Below are 16,028 nucleotides of genomic sequence, written 5' to 3' on the forward strand. Positions count from 1 at the left end.
AGAGCTGCATGCTCCACTCACTGAGCCAGCCAGGTGCCCCTTCCACACACATTTTATAATTTATGTCAGACCACACCAAATATCCATTTTTATTTGGAAGCAGTCTGACCAGCTCTTTTCATGAAACGTGGTGACATATAATTAGACAGGAAGTAAACCTTTTTATTTAAGTCAGGATAGATCACAGTGTGTATCTGCTCCAGTTCTAGTTTACAGGTCTGATTCCTACACTAGAACAACTACAGTAGAACAACTGAAATGATCAAAGTGTGTGAAATGGGTGTACAAGGGCAAGGAGCTTAGTAATTCTCAGCTTAGAAAGATGAAAGATGGGGATAGGGGTGCCTGGGTGGCTCAGTGGGTTAAAGCCTCTGCCTTCAGCTCAGGTCATGATCCCAGGGTCCTGGGATCGAGCCCCACATCGGGCTCTCTGCTCAGCGGGGAGCCTGCTTCCCTTCCTCTCTCTCTCTGCCTGCCTCTCTGTCTACTTGTGATCTCTGTCTGCCAAATAAATAAATAAATAATCTTAAAAAAAAAAAAAAAGAAAAAAGAAAGATGGGGATATATACCTGTGGCTTTTAAAACTGTAAACCAGTTTACCAAATACCAAGACATTAAGCAAAGGTTACCTTTTGAAGCTAAAAAGATATAAAAGGACAAGTGAACCAAAACCGTGCACTTAGTGTAACACCATGAAACTCACTTTCAGAGGGGGCTTGGAAGAAATACAGCTTAAAAGAGCTTTAGGTCATAATGCCATAATGCCATAATTTTATAGTGTAATTATTAAGGATCCTGAGTGTGGTTTGAGGTACACAGGACTATCTGGAGGATAATGTCAAAGAAGCCTACCTTGCTTCCTGTAACTGTTGATGTACTAATACAGGCTATTGAGTCAGAATCATTGTGATTTTGACTTTTGACTTTCACAATTCCTGTGGCCTTGTGATCTGAACAAGACCATGTACCATTCCATAATCCATTTCAGTTTTAATATCAATATGCGAACTAGGTCTTATGTGATGCTCTTATGGCTGAGTCTTCTATGTGTGGAGGACTTTTAAGCTGAGATTAGAGATGGACCAGAGACCTTACATTTATATCATCTGTTCTTTTTTTGTTCTCTCATGGTAAAGAGATCATTAACACGTTAGTCAAACTAAAGCCTTCCCTTTTAAATGGCTAATGGCTTTATTTACTTGACAGATTACTAAGTGTATACATGTCAATCCAATGTCGGTTTCACAGTTAAGTAACAGAAAAATAACCGTCCATAAATTGCTAATAATAAGACTTACAGGATAAATAAATCAAGATAATCTAAAGTCCTCTGAGGCATGCTTATTCTTTTGTCCAAGGTTTATTACATGACAAAACTATTTTAGTTATGTCTTTTATGTTTTACAAGCTGAGATTCTGATAGTTTTTCCAGAAAAAAAAAATATTTTACCAGATGCCACCCATTCATTTCAAATTATTTTTTTAAAGTAAGAGATTCTTCCAAAATTTTGTGTTACATTCTTCCAAAAATATCGTTTATATTCACTGTAATCATTGTCCTAAAATAGCCATTGTGATTATGGGGAAAGGTATATCAAAACAGCTTCATTCTATCAAATGGGAAAGTAGTTTATTAACATGAAGAATAGAAAAAAAGTATTATAAGAATTTTTTAAAAAAACCATTTGAAGAGATAACTGTAGATAGTAAGTCAGAAAGATTAGTTTTAATTCTGACATGGCATAAAAACATTGGGTTTCTCTGTACATGGGGTGTATTATTTAGGATGAAGTTGGCTGCAAGTAACAGAAGACAGCTCGCATTTCTTAAATAAACAAATTTAGTTCAAGGTTGATTAATTCAGTACCTCAGTGGTGTCCTCAGGAGCCCACCCCCTTCTCATTTTTCTGCCTTGCTTTCCTCAAAGATTTTGTTTTCTCAGTCTTGTCCCTACATGGTCTTGAACTGGCTGCAGCTCTCAGCATCACACACAACATCTAGGCTTGCCAAAGGAAAGGCACTTATTTGGATCATGTTTTAAGAATGATGACAACTTTCCTGAAAACCACCCAGAATGTTTTCCTGCACATCTCTTTGCTCAGAATTATATCCTCTGAACTTTCATAAACCAGTCTGTGTCTGGGAGAGGATACAGCTAGAAATATAGACACAGCCATGGGTAGAGCAGCAAGTACTGCCTTTTTGAACATTGTGTCCCCATTGCTCAACAGAGCCACAGGTGTATGGTAGTTTCTCAATACCTACTTGTTAAATTAATAAATGAATATATGTTGTTGATCTGACATACTCCAATAAGATGTTCTTGTGACAATGTAAGTCAAAGTTGTACTTTGGGTGATCTCATTTTAGCATTTTTTTAAAAGATTTTATTTATTTATTTGACAGAAGAGAGAGAGATCACAAGTAGGCAGAGAGGCAGGCAGAGAGAAAGGGGGGAAGCAGGTTCTCTGCTGAGCAGAGAGCCCGATGAGGGGCTTGATCCCAGGACCCTGAGATCATGACCTGAGCCGAAAGCAGAGGTTTAACCCATTGAGCCATCCAGGCGCCCCATCATTTTAGCATTTTTAATAAAAATTATTAAACATCTCATTTTATCATTTTTAATAAAAATTATCCTGAAATATGAAAAGAGTATGAAAAAGCATACTCTTTTTTTGGCCTTCACTCAGGACAGTTTAACGTAGCCATAGATCTTGCTGTGATTATAGAAATGTTCTGCCCTGTCCAGTATGGTACCCACCAGCCACATCTGGTTATTGAACCTTTGAAATATGACTGGAACAAGAGAGGACTGAATTTTTCATTCTATTTAATTTTAATTAATTAAAATGTAGATAGCCACGTGTGGTTCTCAGGGTTAACACTCTTGATTTTCTGGAGGCTAGCCCTCTGGCAACCTCATCCCTTGGGGAGAAATCCTTTCCCCCAGACCTTGTGTTCTGTAAGGTGGTTCATATTGACGTTTGTTCAACAGAGAAAACTTTTCAGGCTTGACAATTTTGCTTTTCTGCCTTTAGTTTATTAGTAGCAGTAACCAGGTGGCACCATGCTAAGAGGAAAGGTACAGAAATCTGGTAATCAATAGAGATGAACAACAAAAAAGTAAAACAAAGTAACAATTACAGTTAACATTAGGTGGAAAAATAGAAAAAAAGGAAGCTGACAACATAATAACTGATTTAATAATGTGTAGTGAACATTTGGTTTTATTGAGATTTATCTGCAGAGAAGACAGAGATAGATGCATAGCTAGATACAAAAGTTATGAACATTTTTCAAAGATTTCATGGCAAAAAGTCTTAATATTTGGCTGGTGGAGGGATAAACCAGTAATTTGGAAAATGTATCCTATTCTTACGGATGCTGATAGATAATTTTGCTGGGTATGCATATTCATATACAAGCATTACCTGTGTTTATACTCATACAAACATATAAATATTGTGTGGATAGATAAGGTCTTTGATCCAGTTTGATGATAGCAAAAGAATCTAGGAGTTCTTTAGAGTTTTTCTCCTCTAAATCAAAGATTATCAATGTTGTTTTGTTAAGGATAGTTTATCTTTCCCCTCACTTTCTAATGATATAGAAAAGTCATTGTGTTAATTAACTTATTAATTGTTCTTTTCCAACTGAGTCTGTAAACTACACTGTGCTAGGAACAAAAATAAAGGGGGACATCTGGGTGGCTCAGTTGGGTCAGGGTCTGACTCTTGATCTCAGCTCAGGCCTTGATCTCAGGGTCATGAGTTTGGGCTCCATGCCAGATGTGGAACCCACCAAAAGAGGGGAAAAAAAAAAAAAGGAAAGAAAAATTTTTCAGTTAGCTGCTTGTTGTTTTTTTCTTTCTTTCTTTTTTAAGATTTTATTTATTTGAGAAAGAGAGCACAAGGGGGAATACAGAAGGAGAAGCAGGGACTGGATCCCAGGACCCTGGGATCATGACCTGAGCCAAAGGCAGATGCTTCATAGACTGAGCCACCCAGGCACCCAGCTGCTTGTTGTTTTACATAATTGTCAAGGAGTCAATTTTTTAAAAACTTGAGAGTACACCTTCAAGTAATACTTAGAATTGTTATACTTCATTTTTTAAAAAAGCATTCTATTTATAGTTACAACATTTGGTACCCTGTGACTTACATATTTCTATTAAAGGAATTTAAACCAAAAAATTATTACAACTTAAAAAAAAACTTGTAGATTAAATCACATGTGCTAAATATAGCTATTCGTTATCAGATAAGAAAAAAAAGGGAAGTCCTTAGCATATCGTGCATTAGGAACTTGGAAACTGAAGTATTTATTTCTTAAATCTAAGGTATTCAGTATCTTCCCCAAGGCCAGCTAAGGCTAGGGGACAGCCTGCTTGAGTTTTTTTAGCACCTTCTCCCATAAATAAAAAATGTATCCAGATCACTATCATGCATTATAGTTAAAGGCTAATAGAATCTAGCCCATTTTCCCACCACTGGCTTTGAATCCAGGACCACCACCAGGTGTCATGCTAGCATTTTAATTGAAGCTTATATACTTAATTAGGTATTATTGAGCTAGTCAAGTTTAACTACAAAATTTATTTCATGTATGTGAGTATAATGGAGAATTACCAAGTTAAGGGAAAAGGCTGTGAATAAGATCTTGTCGTGAACTAGAAAAAAAAAAACAAAACAGTTGACTCATGTATATTTCTACTTTGTCCGGCACTAATCCCGTGGCCTCGCATCTACCACAATAGATGTACAGAAAAGCACATATTTATGATCATGTGGCCTATTTTGACAAAAATTTTGCAAGGCCTTGCTTTTGAAATCAGTATATTACACACCACACACACATCCGAAATTTTAAGTTTAAACTAGCTTTGATCATCACAGGAACATCAGAGTGTACCTTGGTGAGTTCAGAGCATCAGCTTCTGTTTATAGACTAGTCTAGTTTATAGACTACCTAGGTAAGGGTGCAAAGTCAGGCATGACTCTGCAGTTTCTGGACGTATTGTGTACCTGTGTGGGTGGATTTTTGGGGCAGCCCCAAGAGCTGCACACCTGTCCCAGATCAACCTAGAGCAGTCGTCCTGAAAATGGATTATTGTAGATTTCTTGGCCAAAAGCCTAGGCTCAAAGCCTTGACTAATGCAGACTCACTTCCTGTGTGGAACTTTGTCTAACTTATTAAAATCTAACCATACTGAAAGCCTTTCCCAAAAGGAGTTAAGACAGGCATTGCTGTAAGGAATATTAGTGATAGACCCCATGTGGGCACTTGGCAGATGCCCAGTCCACCTACACCAACATGCAGTTAGGTCCATAGCTTCAGAGAAGATAATGAGAAAGCAAATGTGGAATAAATGCAGTGAGGTAATGCATACAACGTGCCTGGCAAAGCAGCGTATACATACCAATTATTATGTTTTGATAATTCTTAGACAAAATAACGCTATTAATAACACTATTATTGAGAGGGATTAAAAGGCTTATGTGAGGGGCGCCTGGGTGGCTCAGTGGGTTAAGCCTCTGCCTTCGGCTCAGGTCATGATTCCAGGGTCCTGGGATTGAGCCCCGCATTGGGCTCTCTACTCTGCGGGGAGCCTGCTTCCTCCTCTCTCTCTCTCTCTGCCTGCCTCTCTGCCTACTTGTGATCCCTGTCAAATTAAAAAAAAAAAAATCTTAAAAAAAAAAGGCTTATGTGAAAAAACAAATGGGTTACTATTCGCAGCACATTTAAATTTTAGAAAGGAAATGCTTTAAAAATATGTATATACTCGGGGCTGCTGGATGGCACCGTTGGTTAAGCGGTGCACTCTTACTTTTGGCTCAGGTCATCATCTCAAGTGGTGGGACTGATCCCCACGTCAGGCTCTGTCCTCAGTGCAGAGTCTGCTTGAGATTCTTTCACCTTCTCATCCTCTCTCTGTCTCTCTCTCAAATAAATAGATAAATCTTAAATATATATATATATATATATATATATATATATATATATATACACACACACACCCTGTACTTAAAACATGGTATTAAAAGAAATTCATACAAATTGCAAGATAAAAGATTTGTTAATACTAAGTTTCTAATCATTGCCTTGACAAGTAGATTTCAAGAAGATAAGAATAGTTTTCTTTATTCCGCTTAAAAATGTGGATGTTTAGTTTGAAAGTCATCTCAAGAGGAAAAAAAACATTTTGTTCCCAGTTTTGGCCCCCAGTAGCATAGAGTAACTCTTAAAACTCCTAATTACCACTGTTGTAATTACATAACTATTCCTACTAGGTAAAAAGGGGGTAATTACTAAGCCTGAGTTTTAGTCGTACCATTCACAGGTTTATGCCTAAAAAATCTTCACCTCCCTAAATATCTCTATGTTGCCAAGCCACCTGTTCTTAATAAGTTAGGTTGGAATTTGATCCTTTTCTCGAACAGTATAACTTGTCTAATGGAAACATAGAAAACCGGAAGTTTAATGAAATTATTAATCTGCTTGATTTGGGCAGTCTTTTGAGTAAAGAAGTGAACATGTGGCTCTTGGAAAATTAAAGTTGTCCTTTGGCCTTAGTTGATCAGTGTGCAGATTTTATATGTCACATAAAATGGAGTAGATGAAAACTGCCGTATCATCATTGCCAGATAACCACACTATGCAGCAGAGGCAGGCAGTAGGCCTTCCGAAGACTTGCTGTGTGACTGTTCATGGATTGTAAAACTGCACGTGGACTTTTTTTTATTCCTACAGGGTTTTGCCTGGCTGTTCTTTCCCACATCTTCTGTGCCAGATTTTCCATGTTTGCAGCTAAACTTCTGACTCACATGATGGCAGCCAGCTTAGGTACACAGGTAGGAGAGCTCCGGAATGTCTACCTTTCATGAGTTGTTCACGTTTCTCCTGTGACCCTTGAACTGAGTTGGATAAGTAAAATTTAATTTCAACTTAGTTGAAGTAAGCTTGTTTCGTTTTGTAGCAGAGGATGGAGAAGGAGCATGGTAAGAGGAAATGAGAGTTTCAGAGCCTCAAAAGAGTTTCAGAGCCTCAAAAGTTTGTGAATGTTTTTCTCCAGAAAAGTACTGTACTATCATCCCCTACAAGAAAAGAGTTGCTTCGTATCACAAAGCATTATATTCTCAACTTATATATGCTAAATATATAACTAATGTGTATATGTATTAAAATTAGCATAGTATTTAATCTGTTGGAATAAAATATGCTCTGTTACAAATCCTTTCATATGGAGGGCATTAAGATGATACATATTTAAAATATCTGGATAATACTGAGTTGACCCTTAAACACGGGAGTTTGGGCACTGACTCCCCATACAGTCAAAAATCTGCATTTATCTTTTGACTCCCCCAAAACTTAACTACTGATAGTATACTGTTAAGCCTTACAGGTCATATAAACAGTTGATTAGCATATATTTTGTATGTTATGTGTATTAAATGCCACATTCGTAGGTTAAAGCAAGCTAGAGAAAGCATTATTTTAGAAAATCATAAGGAAAAAAGACACTTACAGTACTTTACTTATTGAAAAAAATCCACATGTACGTGGACCCGCACAGTTCAAACCCATGTCTTTCAAGAGTCACCTGTATTTTGTTCTGTTTAATATTAAAGAACATGGTTCGGTAGAACATTCTTTTCTGAAAAACTATTCGAATGTCAATTGCATAAGATAATAGCATGAGAAACATGTGGTCATTCATTAGCACAAAATTTAAAGCCCAGTTTAAACACAGAGGACAGGTCAAAAGATGAAATTAGTTGCCTTTTCTCTCCATGAGGAACTCACAGCCTAGAACAGTAGACAATGTGTGTGTGTGTACTATGAACATAGACTATTTGCAAACTACTCTGTGAATGTAGATGATGGCTTAATTTATTTTTCTGTGAAAGTCCAGGAAGTCTTCATAGAGCTGGTGATGTCTGACCTGGGACTTGAATGAGAATTTCATGCAGTTTGTTGATAAGGGGAGAGGTGGGCATAGATGTTTATATAAGCAAAGGGGAAAAGTATAATCACTTCTACTTGAAGGCTGTAATTACAGGTCCAGATAGTAATAATACATTATATAATATTATTATTGAGAGAACTTTGTATTTATTTTATAAAGTAAAATTTCCCCTTTTCTAGGTAGTTGGGACCCTTCTGGAGTACAAAAAATACTATTTCTTGATTGGGTGCTACTGGTTATATGCATATATTTAACTTTTGTAAATTTATTGTGCTATACACTTAGGATTTGCATACTGTCTTTCAGAGTGCTAAACATATTTCATTGAACTCTGAACAGAAGTTTTTTAAATAATACCAGTGGAGGAGCTAAAATATGAAATGAAAAATTCTCTGAGATACTGGACTCCTGCTGACTTTTTTTGGTCGCAGGAGTGAAAATGGCACTTGTAAATTCGTAACTTTAATTTAGGGGGAACAATTAAGAGCCAGACTCTAAGCGGAGGATTCCAGATTGAGTTTTTTTGAAGTACCTATGAGCTAGGGGAGGTAACAGCTGTTCCCAAAAGGGGGCTTGCATTGAATCTGACAAAGCTATTTATATTGCCTTGGTAACCTATCTTAGCTGTCTGATCTTGCCTTTGCTTCTTGTATGTAAGGTCTTAGAAAACCCGCCTTCCATAATTAGAGTTTACTTGGCTGCATTCACCGCCCACTCTGGTGATTTTTTGGCAGCAGAATTTGTACAAGTCTTAATTATAGCACTGTAGAATTACAGACAACTCTTCAGTGTCCTAGCAGACAAATTTGCTCATGTCTAGGGATGTAAAAGAAGGACCCAGGATTTATATGTTGGGACATTGCCTTCTGATTCACGTTGTACTTAACATTAATTTTAGAGAAGAAGGTTAGTCAAATCCATGTTTTTCGGTTTATTTTTAGAATAGATGAAGCCATGTGGCATGAAGTATTCTATAATGCGTGGCTCGTGACATGAAATCACTGAAAACATCGTTTCCATGATTTATTTTGGTAGAAAGAATTGGTATATCATTGATGGAGAAAGTACTGTTTCCTCAAAATGGTTTACCTATCTGCTTTGATTTTTTTAAATATCTTCTAAATGAAAGAGAATAGTTGTTTCCCTGAAAATCTCTTAGCAAAGGCTTTTTTAAATTCTCAGACTCTCCAAAAAAAGAAATGAAGCTGACTACAGGAACTTGGGCCCGCCCTTTCTGAATTTTTAAAATCGTGTTTATATCTCCAGTTACGGAATCTTGCCAGGGGGGTGTTCCAGTTCCAACCTCGGATCTCTCATTTGAAACCCTCCATCAACGTTATGTTGACATCCTTAGAGTGTGAGTTTCCTTTTGAGAAGTCTTCAGAAATAGATATTTGGCTTATATCCTTCTTTGGCTCCAAGAATGAAACTTCTCTAGCTGGCCTGGAGTGTTTGAGTTGCAAATTCTCACAGGTCAGCCAAAAGCATTCAGTTTTAAATCTTTATTGCTTACCTTGACTAGGTTAAATGGCCTTTGTGGGAAAGGGAAGAATGGAAATGTGATCATCTCTGACTTATTTCAGAGCATTGGGTATCAATCAATGAGCAAGGCAGTCAGGAGTCAAGAAAATAAGCTTCTGGCTCTACTTCTATACTAGAAACATATGTAAAAATGTATACTTATACTATACATCCATAATTTATTATAAAATGTATTATATGTAGTTTATAAATGTGAGGAAGGTAAACAAGAATCCAAAGATTATTCCTGTTTTAAAAGTCAAAAGATTCTGCTTTAATCTGTAGCTTATCTTTCTACCATCTTTGAGAATCATTGACTATAAATAACCAGCAGGTGGCAGTAGAAGATTTTTTTTTTTTTTTTTTTCCTTTTCATGGTTTTTTAGTCTAGCAAAAATGGAGTTCAGTAGAAAACTTGAGAGATGTTTTTATAGCACTTCTTTGGGCTAGAGAGTATTCTTCTGCAACATAGTAAATATACATTTGTGGCTTCTTACCATTGTTTTTTTTAATCCGTTTTGTTTGGAATTAAATAAATGTGTAGGGTACTTTAAGAAAGTTTGTACATCACTAGCTAAGAATGTATTTTCTGTCCTTTATCACTTATAGTTAAATTCAGGGTCATAAGATTGTTTCCATCATTGTATTTTTTGCTGTGAATAACTTTTAATAAGTGTGTTATTTATACTGAAATATGTGTTCACTGAAATGTCACAGGTAGAAGTTTTTGAGATAAGATCTGTATTTTCAGTGTTGCTTATTTTAAAAAGTATGTATTTTTCTTCAGTGCCAAGTTAATATTTCTCACTTACCTAGAAGAAAATTACTAACTGGCAAGAAATTGTGAGACCATTCACTTCAAGTATGAAGTGAAAGGCAGCAAACAAATTTTCATGGTAATTGGGTGATATTTCTCGGAAAAACATCTAATTATATCTTTGAAAATTTTATCTTAGAATCACATTGCCAACCCATGTGTGCCCTGATAAGGCTGGTAAACAACTAGGACAAAGGACAAGTTTGCAGTTCAGGGTTCTTGGTTCTAGGGGTTCTGTCAGGAAAAGCAATTCTCCAAATCTAAAAAAAGAACAGAAGTTTTATCATAGAAAACATGATAAGATAGAACTGCATTTACTCTGATTGGTAAACTTAACAGAGGGAAATATTTGGGGCTTTTCCCTCTGGTTTTTTGTTTGTGTGTCTTAAGCACATATTTTGAAACTAAAGAATAAATTTGTCTGGAAAAATATATATGTAACAATGATTAAATTTGCCAGCCAGTCTATATATTATCTGAATTCAGATGGCAGTTGAGAATGTCTGAGAATTTTAAATGCTTAAATTTAAGTTTATCGTGGCCATTGGATGTTCAGGAGTATTAACTATATAGGCCTTCTCCTCAATAAAAGGCAAGGGAATTCCCTTAAAATTCAGAGGATCGTTCTCTGGTAGCTAGCTGAGGTTGGGCTATCATTGTTTGCCCAGTATTCTCATTCTGCAACAATTGGGGTGTCGTTTTGCCCTGTCATTTTGTTTCCCAGGTAGAATGCTGCTCAGATATTCCTGCCAGCAGGGTCTGCTTTAATCTGCAGCCTGTCTCATTTTAGCTTTGAATATCTAGTATCTTTGAGACTCTGAGAATCATTGACTACATGTGAATGAAGCCAGAAGCCACGTGTAACCTCTCAAATACAGGCTCCTTCTGGCTCCCGCAGGGCCCAGGTTCTCTCCCTCAGCTTGGCACTATTTTGTTGTGACCGCCAGCTCTGGAAAGCCATTGTGTGTGTAGAGTCTGAAAACATGTATCTAACAGGTATATTTTTATCAATTGAAGCAGAATGCGACAGAAATTATAAAGTGTCGACTAATCAGAGCATTGGCTGTAAGTTTTGGTTCATCACTTGGTAACCAGGGTATCCTATGTTATTTCTTCTTTCATCACTAAAGGAAAGGATTTAAGAATTTACATGCAAGGATCAAAATTGGATCATGCTTTGACGATTGGGTACTTGAGAAACACAAAGGGTCATTATTCAGTAGAACATTTAGGATTATTTGTTAGCGCGTACATAAGTAGGTTAGAAAAGTGTTTCTTATACTTTGTGTCGGCATCTTAGTAAAATTCGGATACTGAACCAGTAAGTCTAGGATGGGTTTCTGGACGGGGCTTGTTAGGAAGTTAGGTTAACCATGTTACGACCCAAGGAAATCTGGTTGTTGTTGTTGCCAATCCTGCTTTTGCTGTTATTATTGCTAAAGCCACACCGTCAACCTATTTCCTTTACTATGAGAAATTATTTAAGAAATGCTACTAATTAAATTTTTACTTTCTTTTGAAGTGTCACTGCCTTTCGAAACTACTTACGAACATTTGTCTTTCTTTCTTGAAGGAAAGACTTCTGCTGCTGTTTTTTTTTCTTGTTTCGTCCTCTCCCTCCTACCCCCCAACCCTGAGTTACTAAGAAAAGGAAAGGTACTTAGATAAGCAAACCAATGTACAACTCAGAGTACAGACTAGGCTTTTATTTTGGTCTTTCTCATAGCATTTCATATTTGGCAGAGCTTCTCAGTGTTGTTTTTGGACATAAAATAAACCACTAGAAAGAAAGTGTAGCCAGCCCCTCCCCAAGTCCTTCTTTCCTCTAAAGAGCTCAAAAGTGACCCCACTTAAATGGTATTAAGTATGTAAAGCTTCTATTTTTATTTTTCGCACAAAAAATTCTGTATTTGTGCCTTTTCTTCATGTAGAGATTAATTTGGTGAACATGGATGAGGAGCATTCTGCATACAGATATGAATATACACTTGAGTTGATTAATCTGTTTGAGTCTTAATGGCCCAAATAATATCACATTCATGACTGGTGCCCATTCATGTGTTGAAATTTAAAAAAAAAAAAAAATCTAAGCAAACCCTGCTTATCCCAGGTGAGGATCATCACTCATCCATAAACTCAGCCATTCTGAACTCATCTACCATAATGCACAGTTTTGAGATTGTGCAATGGGAAATTCCAGGCAAACTATGCACACAGGAACTATGTAAATAACAGTCTAAAACAGTAACCTCATTGTAAGAGCCCAGTATGAACGCAAATCTCATCTTCTCTAGTATACTGTATAGTACTCCATAAGCTGTGGACTGGGTTGGGGGTGGGGGTTCAGCTGGAAGGTTTTCATGAGCAAGTGGAATTGACCTTGTTGTTGAAGAAAGTGTAAGATGTGAGTACTAAGAATGAGGCACATTCTGGGAAGGGAAAACAGCAAGGATCAAGGCATGGAGGTTATAATGGACCTGGGGAATTCCACTTCTGTGAGGCATGCGCCTGTGGATGAAGAAATAGATTCTCCAACCACAGGGGAGGCAGTTTCATGTTGCCTGAGGAACATGGGGAGGGAGCGACGGAGTCAGTCCAAAAAGGTGCGGTATGAAAGGGGTGTTTTTAGGAATTAATCTGGGAATTAGGGATCAAATGAAAAATGGATTAAAGTAGATGAGAGGCTGGAATTTAGGGAGATGAGTTTAAAGAAGCTGGACAGGGCAGTTTTACCCTTGTCTGGTTAGGATGAGTTGTGAGCTTGGACAATGGTAGAGGTAATGAGAGTCCAAAGGAAGAAATAAGAACTGATTAAAAAAAAAAAAAAAAAAAACTGCCTGTTTTGCTCTATGAAAGCTTTGGAATTTCACTTCTCTTTAAACCAATAAAAAGACCACATTGCACATTTTACATTATTTAATAAATGCTAATATAATACTAAGTATTGTGTGAGGTCAGAATTATGATATAGGTACTGATATCACCCCTGTTTTATGGATGGGGCAGTCAGGGTATGAAGAATATAAGTTCCTTTCCTGAGGTCACACAGTTGTCAGGGACAGAACCAGTCATTGAGCACAAGAAACCAGGCTCCAGTCCTTGCCTTTAACCATTATGCATACTGCCACATAAATCAGGAATTAATGAGGTTTACTCTATCACCAAAGAAGGTAGATGATTTTAAGGTGCCTGGGAAACTGGTGGTTTCATTTGACTCAAATAGAAAAGGTGGAAAGGTTTAATAGATGGGATGTGTGCAGTTTGTAGCCTTAGGGGTTTGAAGTTTCCATAACACATGTAAGCTAGTGGTTTCGATGTTACCTACATAGGCATGGAGGTCTTGACACCATGAAGTAGGTTCTTTGAGACAGGTTGTGTAGAGAACTTGTGATTATAGAATACACATAGTTAATGTCATTTGTGGCACTTCACTCAGTGATTTACATGTATTGCCTTATTGTGGTAACAACCAGATGAGCCAGGACCTGCCATCATTCCTATTTTACAAATGGAAAAATGGGGCTAAGTTCCATTACCTGTCTTAACCTTCACTGGTAGAATGTGGCAGCTGGAAGAAAGATTCAAACTTGAGGCAGTCTGGCTTCAAACCCATGTGTTTAAAACACTGCCATGTAGAATGAGAAGGATCATTAGATGCAGATAATTAAAGCACAGTTAAAGTTCCTGAAGCCAAGGAAGGGAAAAAGGTTTCAAATGGAAGAATTGAGCGTCAGTGGGAGATTAGTCCTCAAATTTGGCAAGAACAAGGTCACCGGAAGCTTTGAAGAGAGATGATGAAAATGAGACATAAAAGGTTAGAGGATAAAGGGGTAGAGAAGATGTGGGAAAAGCTAAATCAGACTGCACCTGAGAAAAGTTTGGCAGTTGAAGGAAGGGGACAGTCAGCTCGGGAAGGGGAGCAACTCAGGTGTCCCTGGTCATAAAAAGCTCACTGAAAGGAAGGTGGACCCTGGGGCTACCAGCTACCAGCAGCCAAAAGGGGGAGATTTCCCCCTTCTCCCCCACGCTCCTCGTTGGTATTTTCCTCTTTTCTTTTTCCTTAATATTTTATTTATTTATTTATCAGAGAGACAGCGAGCACGCACAAGTAGGGGGCACAGCAGGCAGAGCAGGCAGAGGGAGAAGCAGGCTCCTGGCTGAGTGAGGAGCCCGATGTGGGACTCGATTCCAGGACCCTGGGATCATGACCTGAGCTGAAGGCAGCTGCTTAACTGACTGAGCCACCCAGGCATCCTGGTATTTTCCTCTTTTGAAATAGAACCTTTTATAGAAAACTGATGAAAGGGTAATAAGATTTAGTGCATTTCTCTTTGGTCCCTGTTTTTATTTATACTTTTTGATTGCATGGAAATGAGTGACACTCTGCTAGTGTGCCTAGCCTAATCATGTTACATCTAGAAGATTAGAGCTATAGTTTGAGCTCCCCCTCCCCCATTTCTTGAATCCAAATTTCTTTGATGCCTTTATATGTGACTCTGCAATCAGTTATGAAGAAAATTTGTAACTACTGATTAGTTGTTTTTACAACCAAAAATATTAATATTAGTTATTTGCAAGTATGTGCTTTGAAGGGATTAAAGTGATGTTGGTATTCAGATAGACTAAAATTTGAATTTTAGGGGTACCTGGGTGGCTCAGTAAGTTAAAACCTCTGCCTTTGGCCCAAGTCATGATCCCAGGGTCCTGGGATCGAGCCCCGCATTGGGCTCTCTGCTCAGTAGGGAGCCTGCTTCCCTTCCTCTCTCTCTGCCTGCCTCTCTGCCTACTTGTGATCTCTGTCAAATAAATAAATTTTTTAAAAATCTTAAAATTTGAATTTTAATCCAATTTCAGAAGAAATAATGTATTTTATTTTTGCTTTCTTCAGTACACATTTTCTTTATATATATTCTTAAATATTTTTATAAAGAAATCCACCTTTTTTTCCCAGCATGCTTCCAAAATTCAGCTCAACCATAAACTGTTCTCCCTAAATTGACAATAAGTGGATGCTGAAGATACAAAAATAGTATCGTGGTCACACTACTGGGAAATTCAAACTTTCCCAAGTGCTGAAGTAGCAAAGCAACAGAAAGAGTGAGTAATATTCTGAATGAGGCTACAGTGACATTATCATGTTTGCAACATGGCTTTTGTTACTAGGAAAATTTATGAGACTAATCCAGACTTTACCAGAAAATACCAGTTTGGAATCTTCTATTACAGCCTAAGAAGCATAAACTGTCCTTGACTTTTAAAAGACTACTTTTGATGTCCCTAACTAAGGAAAATCAGCATCTGAGAAAAATTGTTTTTATGAATATTTTAAGTAACAAATATGGAGTGTACGGGAAAGAGACCCAATTTGGGAATTAAAAGGACAAATGGAGTACTATCCCTGAGCCATATCAGAAAAGTCTTTGGAAGAATAAGAATGCCTGCCTTGCAGAATTGTTAAAAGGATAATAGATGGTGTTCAAAAAACTTGAAACACAAGACTTAGAGAACAAGGGAGCAAAGGAGGAAAGCGAGGTTGATTCCTGCTGCCACAGAGCAGTGAAGAGGCCCTTTGGGTTCTGCTGAGATGAACACTTCCTAATGCCTTCTGGAGTACCTAGCCTGGTTTCGTGTTCTTGAGGTTTTCTTAAATCAACTGTGAGGAAGGGGAAAGTCTGTTCAGCCCCACCCTTTTAAAACAGCTCGATCTTGCCGGTTGCCTCC

General features: G+C 37.5%; 1 protein-coding gene across 1 annotated transcript in view; it reads left to right on the forward strand.

Moving 5' to 3' along the window:
• The window catches only part of LOC111148290 (adhesion G protein-coupled receptor V1), a 507,584-nt gene that overhangs the window by 213,500 nt on the left and 278,056 nt on the right, over positions 1–16,028 (forward strand). The window contains exon 83 of the mRNA XM_022504771.1: positions 6,751–6,851. Coding sequence (XP_022360479.1) covers positions 6,751–6,851 — 101 coding nt within the window. The remainder of the gene's footprint in view (positions 1–6,750; positions 6,852–16,028) is intronic.

The sequence above is a fragment of the Enhydra lutris genome, unplaced genomic scaffold, assembly GCF_002288905.1.
Source record: "Enhydra lutris kenyoni isolate GAN:26980312 unplaced genomic scaffold, ASM228890v2 scaffoldscaffold19, whole genome shotgun sequence".
Lineage (NCBI taxonomy): Eukaryota > Metazoa > Chordata > Mammalia > Carnivora > Mustelidae > Enhydra > Enhydra lutris.